A 16,359-nucleotide genomic window follows, 5' to 3' on the forward strand; every position below is an offset into this window, starting at 1 on the left:
AGGTCATGAATTTTGCCTCTAATAGTTAGAATTTTGTCATTAAAAAAGCTCATAAAATCATTACTGCTAAGGGCTAAAGGAATACAAGGCTCAATAGAGCTTTGACTCTCAGTCAGCCTGGCTACAGTGCTGCTTAACAACCTTGTTTTTCTCTGGCCATTCTGGTTTGGTTGTTTACACTGTTGTTTATTTCCATGTCAGTTTTGAAAACTGGGTATAAATTTGACATTATAAGATTTCATCTTGAGATGTCTACACTTACGGAAGCATATTGCATTCACTTGACAAATAAAAAAAGCCCCGTTTTTCTGAGTATTTTTTTCTGTTTTTCAGAGTAATTTATTTATTTTTCTGTTTTTTGGTGTAATTTTTTCCCTGTTTTTCCTGGTGATTTTTTTCTGTTTTTTGTGGTAATTTTTTTCTGTTTTTCGTGGTAATTTTTTTTCCTGAACGAGGAGTCGAGATACTTCAAAATCTCGCGAGAAGCTCCCACCTGGCACCTGCAAGTGACCCCTGCATCCATGGATGTATTTTGCATCCGTGCTCCTGCTCCTAGACAATTTCAACTACGGGATCAATAAGGGTAAGGCACGTAATTAGTTACACACAGGGTATGATAGTCTAGCTATGTTTTCCACTGCATCCTTCTAGTGTAGGCCTATCGCTCAATGTAACAGGTTAGGTTAGTAACAGGTTGTAACAACGTTACTTGACAAACGTGTATGGGCATGATTTCAGTTGTCAGGCAACATTAAGCTGACAGTTTTTTCCCATCATGGGTAAGGCACGTAATTAGTTACCCTGTGTGTAACTAATTACGTGCCTTACCCTTATTGATCCCGTAGTTGAAATTGTCTAGGAGCAGGAGCACGGATGCAAAATACATCCATGAGCAGGAGTCACCATAGATGCAGGGGTCACTTGCAGGTGCCAGATGGGAGCTTCTCGCGAGATTTTGAAGTATCTCGTCTCCTTGTTCAGGAAAAAAAATTACCAGGAAAAACAGAAAAAAATTACCACAAAAAAACAGAAAAATAAATAAATTACTCCGAAAAACAGAAAAAAATACTCAGAAAAACAGGGCTTTTTTATTTGTCAAGTGAATGCAATACGCTTCCGTATACACTGGCCTGAAAATACAGTAATTAAAAACAATAAAAATCTGCCTGTAAAAATTTGTAGACATTTGCCTGACTTCATACCCGGCCTCTCTCCACCTCACTGTATTAGTCATATGTGTACTGGATCTGAATTATGTAGCTTGCACATTATGAGGAAATGTAACCATAATACAGTCTTGAAAAGCTAGCAATTAGGTTTTCAATGCAGCCAAAACATGGCATGTGACATGTGTCAATGCATCCAAACAACTTAAAATCAGTGGTAAATTGAGTTTAATGTGTCATCTGATGACATCTGCCCCCTACCTTCCTCACTACAGCACTGCACATTGGCGTGAGAGCATTTTACTTGTTCTTTCAAGCAAAGGTGATCAGCTTTCAAGTATGTTAGAGTATGTGCACACATATGAGTAATTGGACTCTTTTCTCTTAATGTACAAGAACAGAATGGTGACATACAGCTACAGCAAGCACAACAAAGCCAAACAAGGTAAACATAAAATAAAAACATTTGGCTACTATGTACAGATATAATACATACAACAACACAAAAGATTTTTTTAACAGTAACACAGTGGTGCAATAGTGCAGAGTGCAAAGGGTGCTGGAAGAAATGTGGGATGATTAATGTGACAGTTTGCTCTACATGAGCAGGTGGATATAAATTACTGGTAAAGTGAATGCTTGGTTATGATAACATGTAGAAAAGTTTTATTCAGTTTTGGTCATAGAAAAGCAACAACATTTAGTGTTAACTGGACACATATATCTAAATCCATTCTAATCATGCCGTAGGTGGATTTCTGTGTGTTTTCTACTTTCCTATTGTTCTTGAATGCATCTTTTCAACCTGCAGGTTTTTACAGGAAGTGACGTCTCTAGCGTCGGGTCTTCTCTTTTTCTCGTGTGGTAGCAGCTCCGTAAGTATTATTGCTCTACAATTAATTGTATAATTTGGATTTTAGTTTGATTTAAATACAGATAGCTTCCTGTAATACTTTTAACGGTACAAAGTAGGCTGGGGAGACGAAATAGCATTGTTTTCTTCCCTAAACAGCGTTGCTAGCTGAGGTTAGCATGCTAGCAACTTGTTAGCTGAATAGGCTAACTGGCTAGCTTGTGTTCTGTACTTTAACAATAACAAGCAAATATGTCTTACCAAGACAATAGCAATGTAAATGCTGTTAATCTGATCAGCCATTTTTTTGTCGACATATGTAATATGTTGCTACGCTTGTTACTGGATGTGCTTCTTTGATTTGAACATGTTGAACCAGGGAAACATACATTATAACATTTGAATGAGGGCAGAAACATTGCTGAGAATATAAAACCCTGTGAAAGATCTCCCCAATATGAGTCACATGAAGAAGACATTGAGCTGGGGAGCATAGAAACCTGGGAACATGCGACCCCATTATCCCACTGTCTTTCAATTGTCATGATTGAATCGTAAATGTTGATGCTCAAAACAACTACATCACTACACAACCATATCATCTGTAATTAATTGGGGATTGTACTCTTCTGCAGACCATTTGTTCATGATTGACTCTGCTGCCTCATTATTGACAAGTTAATGTGGTATTTATTTCAGGAGCTGCCTCCTTCTAGTTGTCCCACTCTGTAATTGTTCACGTGAACATCACTTGGTTTTTAGTTTTTGCATCTTCTCTTTTCATGTGTTGGTAAACAGAGCCATCCAAGATGACTACAGCTGCAAGACCGACATTTGAGCCGGCGAGAGGAGGGAGGGGTAAAGGAGAAGGTGGAGGTGATTTGAGTGCCCTGTCCAAGCAGTATTCTAGTCGAGATCTTCCAGGTCACACCAAGATCAAGTACAGGTTAGTTTATTACACAGCAGTGTGTCGCTGCTGGTAAGACAGGCACTGATTTATCAGCAGTGTGTTACTTTCTGAACTGCTTCTCCTGTACCCTCTGTGTGCTCACTCTGGAGTGGATATATGTGGGAAGATAAGCATTTTTTTTTTACACCACACATATTCATGTCCTCAGGCAACCTACCCAGGATGCCCCAGAGGAGGTGCGTGCCCGTGACTTCCGCAGGGAGCTGGAGGAGAGGGAGCGTGTAGCTGCACGTGAGAAGACCAGAGAAAGAGGACCAAGAGGTTTGTCTTTTAAAAATGTCTTTAAGTGTGTATTTCTCCCTCATTTCATCTGAAGTTTATATCCATGAAAACAACCACTTTAAATACTGCATTGACCCCAATTATCCAGAGCACACCACATCATCATCATCTTCGTCATCATCTTCAAAGAGGCCCAGACTGGATCAGATCCCAGCAGCCAACCTTGATGCTGATGACCCTCTCACTGATGTAAGTGCTCGCTCTGCAAAACTTGATGGCAATTAGCGCCATTATCAAGATCCCTCACCAATGATGCTTGGTTGTGTACAGGATGATGAAGATGAGGACTCTGATGAGGACAGTGATGATGACGACACCGCAGCTCTTCTGGCAGAGCTGGAAAAGATCAAGAAGGAGCGGGCTGAAGAGCAAGAGCGCAAAGTAAAGTATCATTTCAGACTGACGTGTTTGAGCCAGGCTGAAAGCACTTTCAGCAAATAAAGACTCACGTTACATTTGAGAGGAGGCAAATATTTCTTTGTTTAGTGACTTTGTTTGTTTCCCATCTTAGGAGCGGGAGCAAAAGGCAGAGGAGGAGAGGATTCGCATGGAGAATATCTTAAGTGGCAATCCATTGATCAATTTGGCAGGGCAGCAGCAGCAACAGCAGATGACCCAGACTCAGAATACATTCAGAGTCAAGAGAAGGTATCTCACAAACCCACACGTGTGGCCACAACATGAGTGATGTATTTGAAAAAAAAGTTCTCTTCACTTTCCACCAAGCAAAGACATTTCATTTGTTGATATCTTTCTAGGTGGGATGATGACGTTGTGTTCAAGAATTGCGCCAAAGGAGTGGACGAAGCACGGAAGGAGAAACGCTTTGTCAATGACACACTGCGCTCTGAGTTCCACAAGAAATTTATGGAGAAATATGTAAAGTAAAGGACTTGTTGTTTTATAGCTTGTTGTTTTTTTAATCTTAATTCTTTGGTCTCCACCCTCCTTTTGCTCTTTGTTCCAAAAATGATAGATTGCATTCATTAGTATCTGTACAGTCAACACGCAAAATGTTGTATATATATGAGTTGGTGAGTTAAATCCTTTGAATAAAGCTCATGAACAGTTGAATGAAATTCTTAAGTTTGCTTCAGAATCTGAGTCTCTTGGTATTTTTTTAATACTAATTTCAATAAACAAAGACTTGAAGACTGTGTTTAAAAAGGCTTGCTGGAATTTCTTTGAGACAAATTGATGTCGTGGAGAATGATCTCCTCACAGCTTTGATATTCAAGTGTTTGTCATACCGTTTTCATAATTATCTTTTGGGTACTGGATTAATTATTGCAGTTCTCACTGAGCATGATCATAGCCTTCAAACTGTTCTCACAGAATGGGTTTTATACATTAATAAAAATACCGTATTTCATGAACCTTTGGAAATCTAAAGGACTTGTACAGAGGACAGGATATCTATCAAAGTAGTCTTGATTTGGAACCACAACATTTCTACTTTATTAAATGTCATGTGAAGTGAAAGTTTTGATTTCAGGTTGTCTGCCTGAGGTCTTGAGGCAAATCTCATACTCAGAAGATGGACTGTCGCAGATTGGGACCAACATTCAAATTCTAAAAATGGTACTTTTTGCATCTGCTGGCACATATTTGTGTCGGTCAGTTGTGTATAGCTTTGTTTCAGAACTATGTCACCTGAAGCACATTTACATGATGCTGAAAAGATGATAGAAAAGAGTGATCAATTTCTACACATTGTTTAAGGGAATTTTGTTTGGAGGAACAAATACTATTTTCTTGCCCAAACCCAGAGGAGGGTCGTGAGGCCTTCTTGATTTTCAGGGGTGTAAGAAAAAATATGTAAGTAAGCCTCATATCTCAGTGTTTCATTCATGTCTGTGAAGAAAACGAAATTAAATTGTGACTTTTGGAGTTTGGATTAATATTCAAGATATAAATTTAGGATCTCAGGATAAGAGCACGGAGAAGACCTGAACACAGCTACATTCACAGAACCTTCACTATTAACAGCCTCATCCTGCATTCAGTGATCAAGCATCAGGGAGAGAGGCAGAAGACAGACAGAGAACTGTATAAAAAGTTACTAAAAATATCAGGAATACCCATCTGTGATGTAATATTCACAGGAAATAATCTGCTCAAAATTCATCCAGATCGCTTGTGTTACACAAACTTCCTGTAGTTATTGCATTTGCTATTTGGGTCAGTTGTACAGTTCATCAGTTGCTCTGTACTGTTATTGTTATGTATGAATATAATATGAAACATCTGTAAAGTATGTCACAGTCAGGGGTCATCAGTTTACTCAATGATAGAAAAGGTCCTGTAAATATATATTATTATAAATAATAAATTGTGCTCATGTAATTACCAGCATAAACTGATGCAATATTATAATAAATACCTGTATATTCCAACATGATTCATAACAATTCACTTAAATTATATTCTTGGTTGCAAAAAATCTTGGGATATACATTTAAAATGTTTTAATGCTCACATTCAACCTTTAATGTATGAATGCAAATCAGATTAATGTTGTGGAGTACGTGAATGAAACAACATTGGAAAATATTGCAGTAGGTGCTGTCTTTTTATTTTAATTATGCTTGTAGCAAATAAATAAATTGAACTAAAACGATGAAACAGGGATGTGTTTTTATTGGACTTTATAGGACAGGAAACTTAGAGAATGTACCAGGATATAAAAGATCAATGTATGGACCGTATATTTATGATGTTTTCTTGGAAATAATTCGAAATTACATGATCTACTTTCTTTCTTTTGAAATATTAACCACCAAATGTGTGTGACAGCATTTTCAAACACTAAACGTACCTACACAGGGCAGTGAAGGCAGCACGCCACCCGCCGATACCCGAGTCAGCCTGCAGGGGGCAGCGTCCTTCCTTGTGACAGGGATTGGGAGGCTGCTGGGAAAACATGGCAGCTTCCTATTGTTTGTGCGGATTTACCGTACTCCGAGGGGGGGTTTAAATACGTTCTCCAGCGGATAGACGGCTCCCTGTCGGTCACCCGGGGTTCCCACTGGCTGCCATCCACACAGCTGAAGCAGGAGAACATGGAGAAGAGCGGGAGCATCGACAGTTTAGGCTCGAAGCGCTCCTCTTCCCGACAGCCCAGTGTTGATTCATTGTCCAGGTAGCTAAACCCTCCACAACACTTCGCTTTCTAAGCTAGCTAAAAGTTTTACAGCTAACAGAAGGCTTTATATTTGTGTTTTATAACGTCAAGTAACATAACCACAATGTACTTTTTGTAACTAATCAGAGGTGAACGTTAAACACATTGAGAAATGTACTGTGGTTTACCAACTGCCGTGCAACGACCGCGGATGACGACAGTAAATTAGGACACCGTCTAATGGCTGTGGTCGTTATTGACTGTGATCACTGTCAGTCAAAAGGACGAGTGATGTTTGAGAGCTATGACAATGTAAGCAAATGTCCATGTGACGTCATCAGAGGTCAGAGTAATGTCATAGAGTTGTATATTCAGTCAGTTCAAACGCAACAGTAGCTACATTATGGACTGAGTTGTCTGTTATGTTTTCGACCAATCGATTAATCGTTTAGACAAAACGTCTGAAAATAATGGAAAAAATACCACCACCATTTCCTAGAGCTTTAGGTGACGCATTTCAGTCACTCATAACTCATAGTTACTCAGTCTGACTAACAGGCAAGAGTCCCAAACATGCTACTCAGCTATTTATTCAGTATTTTTTGTTTTCAGCTCAAGTGAAATGGCGTGAGAAATGTCTGTGGTCACACTCTGAGTGCTGAGACTAAATATAGACACTTTCCTGTCATCGTTTGTCATGTTCTCTCTTTCCAGTACTTCCACCTCTCGCTCAGACCGCTCTGCCCAGGTCAAGCCGCCCTCTGCGATGTCGTCTGACTCTGTGGCCACCTCTGCAGAGCTCTCCCCAGAGCTCAGGGTGAGTAGCCTGCACCATACACTGACATCATGCTGCTGCTGCTGCTTCATTCATTACCAATGATAATGACTGGAGTATGACTCTCCTCTTTTCCGCACCCTTCAGGTTAAACCCAAAACTGCTGCCAAGGTATGCCATTTTGTGCATTACATACTGCCCAATATGTCCCCTGAATAATGATGATGATGAGTTCAGGTGTGCTCCACATTCAGCTCTGATTTATCTAATGTTTCCAGCAGGTGCTTAGAGATTCAGACAAAGAAGAACCACAGTTACTCCCAAATGAAACTGTACAAGACATGGGTATGCTCTCTTTTCTTGCATGCATGAAACACATCATGCAGCAAGTAATATATTTGTCGCACTTGGCAAAATAAAGATTGTTTTTTATTGTTGAATCCTGCAGCCCAGGATGTCACCTACTTCTGTCCTTTCATTGGAGCACTGAGGGGAACAGTGACAGTTACCAACTACAGACTTTTCTTCAAATGCATGGACAGGGTACGTTTCTTGAAAGTTTCAAAATACTGCACTATAAATATTTCAAAGAAATATTCTGTTTTTGTTAATGTGTTGTCGGTTTCTAGGAGCCAGCGTTTGTGCTGGACCTGCCCCTCGGGGTGGTGAGTCGTGTGGAAAAGATTGGAAGTGCGTCAAGCCGTGGAGATGTGTCCTACGGGTTAGTTTGCAAGGTGAGTGGAATGCTGGGAATAGTATGGAATAATTACACTTGTTTTATAAAGCATGTGTGCAGGTGACAGATGCAAGGATCTACAGGCAGCACAAGAGCTGACAGTTACACAGTGCACAGGCCAAGGCAGAGAGAATGAACGTCCTCTCATCCCTGCTGTGTAAACATTGCTATCATAAATTACAGTCATTAAGGAGGAATGAGCCTATGAACAAGCTCTGTGTCTACAATCACATACTGTTACCACATGTAGTTGCTTTACCACTATGAAATCATATTTACCTACAGCTGTTGACCCCCTGGTTTGACCATGATCTGCTGCTCTGCCTTTCTGCAGGACATGCGTAATCTACGATTTGCACACAAGCAAATGGAGGACACACTCAGGAAGTCCATTTTCGAAGTGCTGGTGAAATTTGCATTTCCTGTTTCCAATGGGCTGGTGAGTGATTGTCAGCCACACTGCCTCTGACACTGTAGCTCTGCACTCTCCACCAACTGATGAACGTCTCTCCCGATCTCCACAGCAAATCTTTGCCTTTGAATATGGGCAAGTCTTTCCTGAAAACGGATGGAAGGTGTACGATGCTCTCTCGGAGTATAAAAGACAGGTATTTAGAAACAACATTGTGCAACTGCTCAGCTTAACATTACAGGCAGCTCATTACCTCTGTTGTGTCTGTGTTTTTTAAGGGCATACCCAATGAAAGCTGGAGGATAACAAAAGTGAATGATCACTACGAGGTTTGTGACACCTACCCATCAACTCTGGCAGTGCCTGTCAACATACCAGACGAAGAGCTGAAGAGAGTAGCTGCCTTCCGAGCAAAGGGAAGGATACCTGTGAGTGACCGGTCTTTAGCATGAATCTTACTATCCCTCCTTTGCAGCTGGTTTGTTGGACTGTCTGTGGTCATATTCTCTTGTGCTCTGTGTGCAGGTGTTGTCATGGATCCATCCAGAGAGCCAGGCAACAGTGACACGCTGCAGTCAGCCCATGGTTGGCGTTAACGGGAAGCGCAGTAAAGAGGATGAGAAATACCTCCAGGCCATCATGGACGCTAATGCTCAGTCCCATAAACTCTTTATTTTCGATGCCAGGCCCAGTGTCAACGCTGCCGCCAACAAGGTTCATGAGATATTTTAAACAGGAAAACTATCTTAATGTTGTATTTGAGGAAACTCTTTTTGCTAGATGGATGAACCATCACACCCTTATTCTGTCCCCACTTGTGTTATTTATTTATTTTTTCTCAGATGAAAGGCGGTGGTTATGAAAGCGAGGATGCGTATCAAAATGCTGAGCTGGTGTTCCTGGATATTCACAACATCCACGTGATGAGAGAGTCGCTCCGCAAGCTGAAGGATGTGGTCTACCCCAACATTGAGGACTCCCACTGGCTCTCCAATCTGGAGTCCACTCATTGGCTCGAGCACATCAAGGTGAGCATTGTGATTGTGATAGATACAGCTGGTATTTAAAACGTTGCGCCCTTTTAAGCTGAGGGGGAAAACAGAGCATTCGCTATCATGCTGAAGAGTTGCTGTGTGGCTTTCTGCATGTCAAATAAACTTAAAATTCCAGAGTTAAAGGGAATTTTTCAAGTGACTAGTGGGAAGAATGTTTTTTGAAACTGGTCCTGCACTGAAAGCGCTGCTGCAGGCAGGGAAGGCTACAACGTAAACACTCAGGGAATGTTCGTGACATCAATTTACATTCCTTAAATGTGTTTGTTTTTTCCACTGACAGGCTCTGATTTTTAGTCTAAGTGTCTGACAGTATTATTGAAGGATTCCTTCAGAGATGGTCCTTTTTTTAAAGAGTAAGATACTTTTTATTTAAGCAGAAACCGCCCCAAAATTGCTGTCGTCAAACCCACCAGACTGCATTTATATAAACAGTACTTTTATCATCTTAAAATACTTTTCATTCAGAGTCAACAGAAACAAAATAAAACTCACAGAAACCATCTCGGTTCGTCTTACCACTGATTTAACAACCACCAACTCTGGTTTGGTTGAAATAAACCCTTTATTCACCCAGTTAGATGTGAAATATGCTGCCTCTGTGCACACTAACATTACTGTTTATTTAATGGGAGTGTGGTGGGTTTGGTGATGGCGATTTCGGGGCTGTTTCTGGTTGAAGAAAAAGGTATAAGTACAGGCTAATGGCATTGAGCAACATTAGCACTGCTGTACTGTCTTGAAACATGCATGGAATTTACTAAAACATGCTAATCTATTACGTCGTAGTGTTAATAGCTGTAATATTTACAGGCAGGAGGAAAGGACTGTTTTCTCCCTCACTGATTCCACCCTCATCACGTCCCCTAACTATGATTGTACATTGACTGTATCTATCTAGGAAGGGAATGAGGTGAAAAAAAAAAAGGAGGATGAGGCAGTTCCCAGCGTCTTGACCACGTTGTTTGTGTGTGTGTGTTCATAGCTGATCCTGGCAGGAGCACTGCGAATTGCAGACAAGGTGGAATCTGGGAAAACATCCGTGGTGGTGCACTGCAGTGACGGCTGGGACCGCACAGCTCAGCTCACCTCCTTGGCCATGCTCATGCTGGACGGTTACTACCGCACCATTCGCGGCTTCGAGGTGCTGCTTGAGAAGGAGTGGCTGAGCTTCGGTCATCGCTTCCAGCTGGTAAACACACTTTCACACACTTTAAATGTTTCGGAAACCACATGAAGTGCTTTTCCAGTTCCAGCACTGAATATCCTTTCTTCTTCTCTAAGCGTATCGGCCATGGCGATAAGAACCACACAGACGCAGACCGCTCACCTGTTTTTATTCAGTTCATTGACTGTGTCTGGCAGTTGACTCGCCAGGTAAGCAGTAAGCGGTGCCACTAATAGGTGGAAAAGTTCTTCAGAGTAACACTTTTGAGGACACTAATGAAGCTGTTTTTATTCAAGTTTCCTGCAGCCTTTGAGTTTAACGAATACTTCCTGGTTACCATACTGGACCACCTGTACAGCTGCCTGTTCGGGACATTCTTGTGCAACAGCGAACAGCAGAGGTTGAAAGAAGTAAGAGCAGTTTGTTTGTTGCAAAATGAGACATTTAAAAGTAAAATATTGGAAAGAGTGCAGAGTAAAAAGTTTGTTACTGGTACGGAGGATTGTTCTGCATTGTCATGACAACGACACCTTTTATTTTACAGGAGATTCCCAAGAGGACAGTGTCGTTGTGGTCTTACATTAACAGCCAGCTGGAGGAGTTTACCAATCCTTTGTATGTGAACTACTCCAACCATGTGCTGTTCCCTGTAGTCAGCTTACGCCACCTGGAGCTTTGGGTAGGCTACTACATCCGCTGGAACCCTCGCATGAGGCCTCAGGTATGTTGAGAAACCTGCCTCCTGTTTACTTCACTGCTTTCAAAGGAAATAGTTTGCGCTCCGTACATGCTCCATTTTAGTGGCTGAATGTCACCTTTACTTTTTTCTCTTTTTTTTTTTGTTGTTGCAAGGAACCTGTTCATCAGCGCTACAAGGAGCTGCTGGCGAAGCGTGCTGAGCTGCAGAAGAGAGTGGACGAGTTACAGCGAGAGGTGACCAATCGCTCAGCCTCCTCTTCCTCTGAGCGGGCGGGCTCCCCCACACGCTCCATCACTCCAGTGCAGACCTTTGTTTGACACAAGTCTGACCCTTGTGACAGTGGCAGAAGCTGAATCCTACCTGTGAGAAGGTACTATACAGTAGATATCAGTACCTGGCGCCACAAAGGACCTGTGTGCCAAACTGCCTCTTTGGGTGACACACTTAATACACTACCACCAACAGTTGGATGTATTTGCACTTCTCACAGGTCAAGAGTGTCTCAGACTGCTTTACAACAGCCATATTCTACTCTTCCTCCAGGGTTGAGAGGACGTGTAACCTGAATAGCGAGTACTGTTTAGCATATCGACCTACCTACAATCAGTGTTGATAGTTTTTGAAGTACACTAAAATATTACTCGGGTAAAATATGTATGCCTTATACACTTCACAGAAACACACTTCATTCCTCTACACTGCAAATGTTTAGATGTTGACTTGAAAGCAATGCAGCTGAAGCAATTGTGAAGACATACATTACTGCAAAAATTATTTTGAGCTCTAGTACTAAACCCACTAAATGGCTCGCCCTAAAGGGCTGTAATGTTAGCTTCTTCTAATGTTAACAAATTAGACATAGAGTGCATTAAAAAGTCGGCACAAGTCAGTGCTTTAGATAATTGTGACCAAATATTTGTTTTTTTGTTTTCTTTAATAATACATCATGTGTCATGCGTGGCATTCCTCTCATCGAGTGATTTCAGTTTTGTAAGTTTCATTTTTATAACTAGTTATTTATTATCCTTTAGTCCAGACTTGTATTTATGTCTCACAAACACTCTGTCTCATGTCATGAATTGATTAGACATTTCCCCATGCAATATTAATAATCTGCACAGAATATGCAACACTTCATTTGTCCTGGTTGATAGTCGGTCACTTACTAAACTGTTAATGCGTGAACATTTCTCACAGATGCTTTTCAAAGCTAGTATCAGCCAATATTTTTAAAAGGCAGCAGAGTGTGTAACAATTAATAATTTGCTTTTTTTTAGTTTCATGAATATCTGTGCCTTGCTCTGAATGACTGATTGGGGAATAATAAGAGAAAAGTGTGCACAGTTTTTTAATTGCCAAGGTGAGAGGGTGAATACAGTGTTAGTTAGCCTTTCCACTGCGTATGTGAATACTTGCAATAAACACAGGACTCAACCTCAAGGAGTCAGTATGGTTTGTTACAGTAGCCTCCAGTTTATTTCTTTACCTATTAGTGTTTTCAAATGACAGCAGAACTCCAATGACATTAGCATTAATTATCTCTTGCTGTGATTATGGGCTTTCCATAAAATAATAGAGTGCCTTTTATCATAGATTGAGTCTGAAATTTACAGTGTGACTGTGCTGGAGGGTGATATTAGACTGCAATGACTATGAAAACATTAGCATAGTCATATTCAAGCTGTTTCACTCAGATGAGTAGCCATAACTTAGCTTGAAGGCATCCGTTACCCATTAACAGGCTTGTTATTGCCCTGACATTTGTTGCCTATTACTTAAAAATAATTTGGATTTCCACTTATATTGTATCGCTCTCCTTTTAAAAATGTATAGCTATTAAAGTATGACTGTTTTTCCATGCGGTTTAAGCGAGGCTGCCGTGCTGTATGCACTTCATTACTTAAAAACTTGTTTATGGAAACTGCTAAACTGCAGGCAACAGTAAAGACAAACTGTAGTGCCAAACGTTATGATATATGGAAATGTTTAATAAAGGTGCTGATACTATGTAGTGAACGTTCTGTGAACTTTTGGGGCCTTTTTATTGTGCAAGTGAAAAATGTTGTGGAGGAAACACGACTGTTTGTAGTATTTGCACATGCTGTCCATCGCCCTCTTCTAAGTTTTCATCATGATCCATCAAGGCTTGCCCTGTTTCTACTCCTGGTTATGTTTCGGTTATTAACAAGCAGCTGATTCCAAGGAGTCAGCATGCAACAGGAGAGATTCAGATTCAGGGGACAGGTCAGGAAAAGAGGCAGGAGCAGAAATTGATGTCAGTCTTTCCATCCATCATGACAGCTGAGGTCAAATAAAGCACTGTTTACCCACCTCTTATTTTAACACTACAGCTTCTGATATCACACCAAATGGTTGAAGCTGTATTTTAATCCTTTTGTTTTTAATAACATTACAAGCATGTGTGTAGCCGCTGCACAGATCTGAGCCTGAACCAGATTATCCACGGGCTACATTACAGAAAACAGTCTTGTTGGGCCAATATTGACAAAAGCTTTGCTATACATGGACTGAATTATAAATATAATTGTACTTATACTGTTAAATTATAAATCAATAGTGCGAGTATCCAGCACGCATTGAATGAACAGCTCTGTATGCAACAGGTGAGCCACTGTAAGAGTCTGACCATTTGTCTCAGGGCCTGGAGTCCTTCTATCAATGATCATTTACCTATATGGCCGCATTTTCTTTTAATTTGAGAGATGTTGCAAATTTATCTTGGCTTGTGATTATCTTGTGACTTTCTGGCCCCTGGGACCTCAGTGACACTCCTGCAGCATGGTTGAATAACTGGGAGGAGTTATATTATAACCATCTCTTAACTTTTGTTGAACATTGAGAATAAGCAGACTTCAAAAGAGCAAGGATGGTTTCCATTTGAAGTGCTGTAACCTGACATTAATAACTCAATTATTCCACATTAAAAAAATACATTGACAAAGCAAACTAATATTTGTGGCAAGTGCTTGTATGACTAAACTTTCAGTTATTTTAGCACCAAATTTATCGGCCTACTATGTGCACACGTAACAGATAGATAGGAACAAAACAATTAAGCTGAACAAAATAATAGACAAGACTATTATGCACATTTGTATGAGAAAAAAAAATAGGAGTATAAATAAATATGCAAGATAAACTGGCAAGGAGCATTGCAGTGCTGGAAAGGTTCAAGGCACATTCCAGACCACAGAGCTCTGTATATGCTTAATTGTTCATTTGTATTGCCATATCTAAATGACTGTGTATAGGGTATAGGCTAACACTTACACACTTACACAAGCACCCTATATCCATCACGCATACTGCGAAAAAAGGGCCATAAGGATAACTAATAATGAAGGATTTTTCAAACACACTAACAGTCTGTTTTTTAAAGTCAAATGCCTTGAAGTTTGTGGATCTAGTAGAGTTTAACACAGTACAAATAATGTATAAAGCAAGAGATAATTCCCTAACAAAATATGCTCTTCGGCTGGGCGGCTGATTATCATTCAAGAGGAAAGTTTAAAGACACTTGTGTTCCTGTGACTATGAAGAGTATGCATATTCCAATCTGTGGGGTGAGTTGTGGAATGGTTTGGATGTGGAGTTCAACCAAAGTACAAACATTATTCAGTTCAAGAGGATGTACAAGAAATATTTTCCAGAGGTATAGGAATGAGGAGGGGCTGTGATGATGTAAAATGTTAGTGTATTGACACAGTAGGCCTATGATAGCTGCATTTTTTTACATGTTTGAAAGAACATATATAGGTCAATCAATCAGTCCAAACTACGGTACCCCCAATGGCAGTGCCCCTCCAGCAGAAAAATGCACCATGCCACACAACAAAAACTGCTCAGGAATGGCCTGTGCAACATGACATAAGCTCAAGGTATCGACCTGGCCTCCAAATTTCCCACAACCTAGTCTGATCGAGCATCTTGGGAAGTGCTGGTACCCCACCTCACAACTGACAGACCTCAAATGATCTGAAGCCAGCACCCCAGTGCCAGACACCACAGGACACCTTCCAGAGGTCATGTGTCAAGTCCGATCCAGGGAGGCCCCACTGTGGATTAGGGCACTCAATCCGATTGTGGGAGATTTGGAGGCCAGGTCAATACCTTGAGCTTTTGTCATCTTCCTCAGGCCATTCCTGAGCAGTTTTTGTGGTGTGGCAAGGCGTATTTTTCTGCTGAGGGCCACTGCCATCAGGGAGTACCGTTACCCTGAGGCGGGGTTACTTAGCCCACTGTGGTGTTTGGGTGGGTGGAGGGCGTCAAGTGGCATCCACCAAGTTACTCGCTTCACCCACCACTGGTTTTAAAGGGATAGTGCACCCAAAAATGAAAATTCAGCCATTATCTACTCACCCATATGCCGAGGGAGGCTCAGGTGAAGTTTTAGAGTCCTCACAACACTTGCGGAGATCCAAGGGGAGAGGAGGTAGCAACACAACTCCACCTAATGGAGGCTGACGGCGCCCCAGATTCAAACGTCCAAAAACACATAATTGAAACCACAAAATATTTCCGTAGTGGTCCAAGTGTCCTGAAGCCCCGACATAAAAAGTTGTTTGGAAAAACGTCATTTGAACTCTGTTTTTAGCCTCACTGTAGCCTGTAGCTCTAAAGGCCCCCACAGAGTCGGGCGTACTATAAGCGGAGCGGACTCCGTGAGGAATGTCCCCAGTCATTCGGGCTTCCATAGTCGAGCGCACTTCCGCGTTGTAGTTTCCTGTAAAAATGTCCGTGAAAAATCCCCGCAATGTGAAAAATACATGCCGAGCAGTCTTTTGTGTGACACTGGTGCACGGAGCAGAGTCCGCGTGGTCGTAAAATCTGAGCTTTGCGCGCACTGGGCTTGCGGACGTCCACTCCACGTACGTTCTACCCGAGTACGTTTGGGCCTTAGCTGCCTCTCTGTGCACCACACTCACGTGTGTGCGCTTGTGCGAGACCGTGAGACATGGGTACCGTGTTCATGTGTGTTCACGTGCTTTCGCTGGTCTCGCGGGCAAGCGCACACACGTGAGCGCAGTGTACAGAGAGGCAGTCAGAGCTACAGGCTACAATGAGGCTAAAAACAGAGTTCAAATGATGTTTTTCCAAACA

At 41.4% G+C, this 16,359-nt stretch overlaps 2 protein-coding genes across 3 annotated transcripts; both read left to right on the plus strand.

Moving 5' to 3' along the window:
• The first annotated feature begins 1,959 nt into the window (after positions 1-1,959).
• On the plus strand, positions 1,960-4,438 carry cwc15 (CWC15 spliceosome associated protein homolog). Its single transcript, XM_050041335.1, has 7 exons — positions 1,960-2,041; positions 2,818-2,965; positions 3,138-3,250; positions 3,360-3,460; positions 3,542-3,652; positions 3,783-3,919; positions 4,030-4,438. Exons 2-7 carry the CDS (start codon positions 2,829-2,831, stop codon positions 4,157-4,159), a joined length of 729 nt encoding a protein of 242 aa, XP_049897292.1. The 5' UTR covers positions 1,960-2,041; positions 2,818-2,828; the 3' UTR covers positions 4,160-4,438.
• A 1,721-nt stretch (positions 4,439-6,159) lies between these two features.
• On the plus strand, positions 6,160-12,678 carry mtmr2 (myotubularin related protein 2). Of its 2 annotated transcripts, none has more exons than XM_050040874.1 (16): positions 6,160-6,413; positions 7,110-7,212; positions 7,318-7,341; positions 7,449-7,515; positions 7,619-7,713; positions 7,800-7,904; positions 8,241-8,345; positions 8,431-8,514; positions 8,597-8,746; positions 8,844-9,032; positions 9,161-9,346; positions 10,356-10,562; positions 10,655-10,747; positions 10,835-10,948; positions 11,083-11,259; positions 11,391-12,678. In XM_050040874.1, the coding sequence occupies exons 1-16, from the start codon at positions 6,334-6,336 to the stop codon at positions 11,553-11,555; spliced, it is 1,944 nt and encodes a 647-aa protein (XP_049896831.1). In that variant the 5' UTR covers positions 6,160-6,333; the 3' UTR covers positions 11,556-12,678. The 2 variants fall into 2 exon arrangements, with proteins under 2 accessions (XP_049896831.1, XP_049896832.1); XM_050040875.1 differs by having other exon boundaries at positions 7,452-7,515.
• The last annotated feature ends 3,681 nt before the right edge of the window (positions 12,679-16,359 follow it).

Source organism: Epinephelus moara, chromosome 3 (genome assembly GCF_006386435.1).
Source record: "Epinephelus moara isolate mb chromosome 3, YSFRI_EMoa_1.0, whole genome shotgun sequence".
Taxonomy (NCBI): Eukaryota; Metazoa; Chordata; class Actinopteri; order Perciformes; family Serranidae; genus Epinephelus; species Epinephelus moara.

What these genes read in the sequence shown, in the direction of transcription:
- cwc15 (XM_050041335.1), top strand. Translation starts at nt 2,829, where the DNA reads ATGACTACAGCTGCAAGACCGACATTTGAGCCGGCGAGAGGAGGGAGG. An exon ending in CACACCAAGATCAAGTACAG is followed by an intron (nt 2,966 to 3,137) that starts GTTAGTTTATTA and finishes TCATGTCCTCAG; the next exon opens with GCAACCTACCCAGGATGCCC. An exon ending in CTGATGACCCTCTCACTGAT is followed by an intron (nt 3,461 to 3,541) that starts GTAAGTGCTCGC and finishes GGTTGTGTACAG; the next exon opens with GATGATGAAGATGAGGACTC.
- mtmr2 (XM_050040874.1), top strand. Translation starts at nt 6,334, where the DNA reads ATGGAGAAGAGCGGGAGCATCGACAGTTTAGGCTCGAAGCGCTCCTCT. An exon ending in AGTGTTGATTCATTGTCCAG is followed by an intron (nt 6,414 to 7,109) that starts GTAGCTAAACCC and finishes CTCTCTTTCCAG; the next exon opens with TACTTCCACCTCTCGCTCAG. An exon ending in TCTCGGAGTATAAAAGACAG is followed by an intron (nt 8,515 to 8,596) that starts GTATTTAGAAAC and finishes GTGTTTTTTAAG; the next exon opens with GGCATACCCAATGAAAGCTG.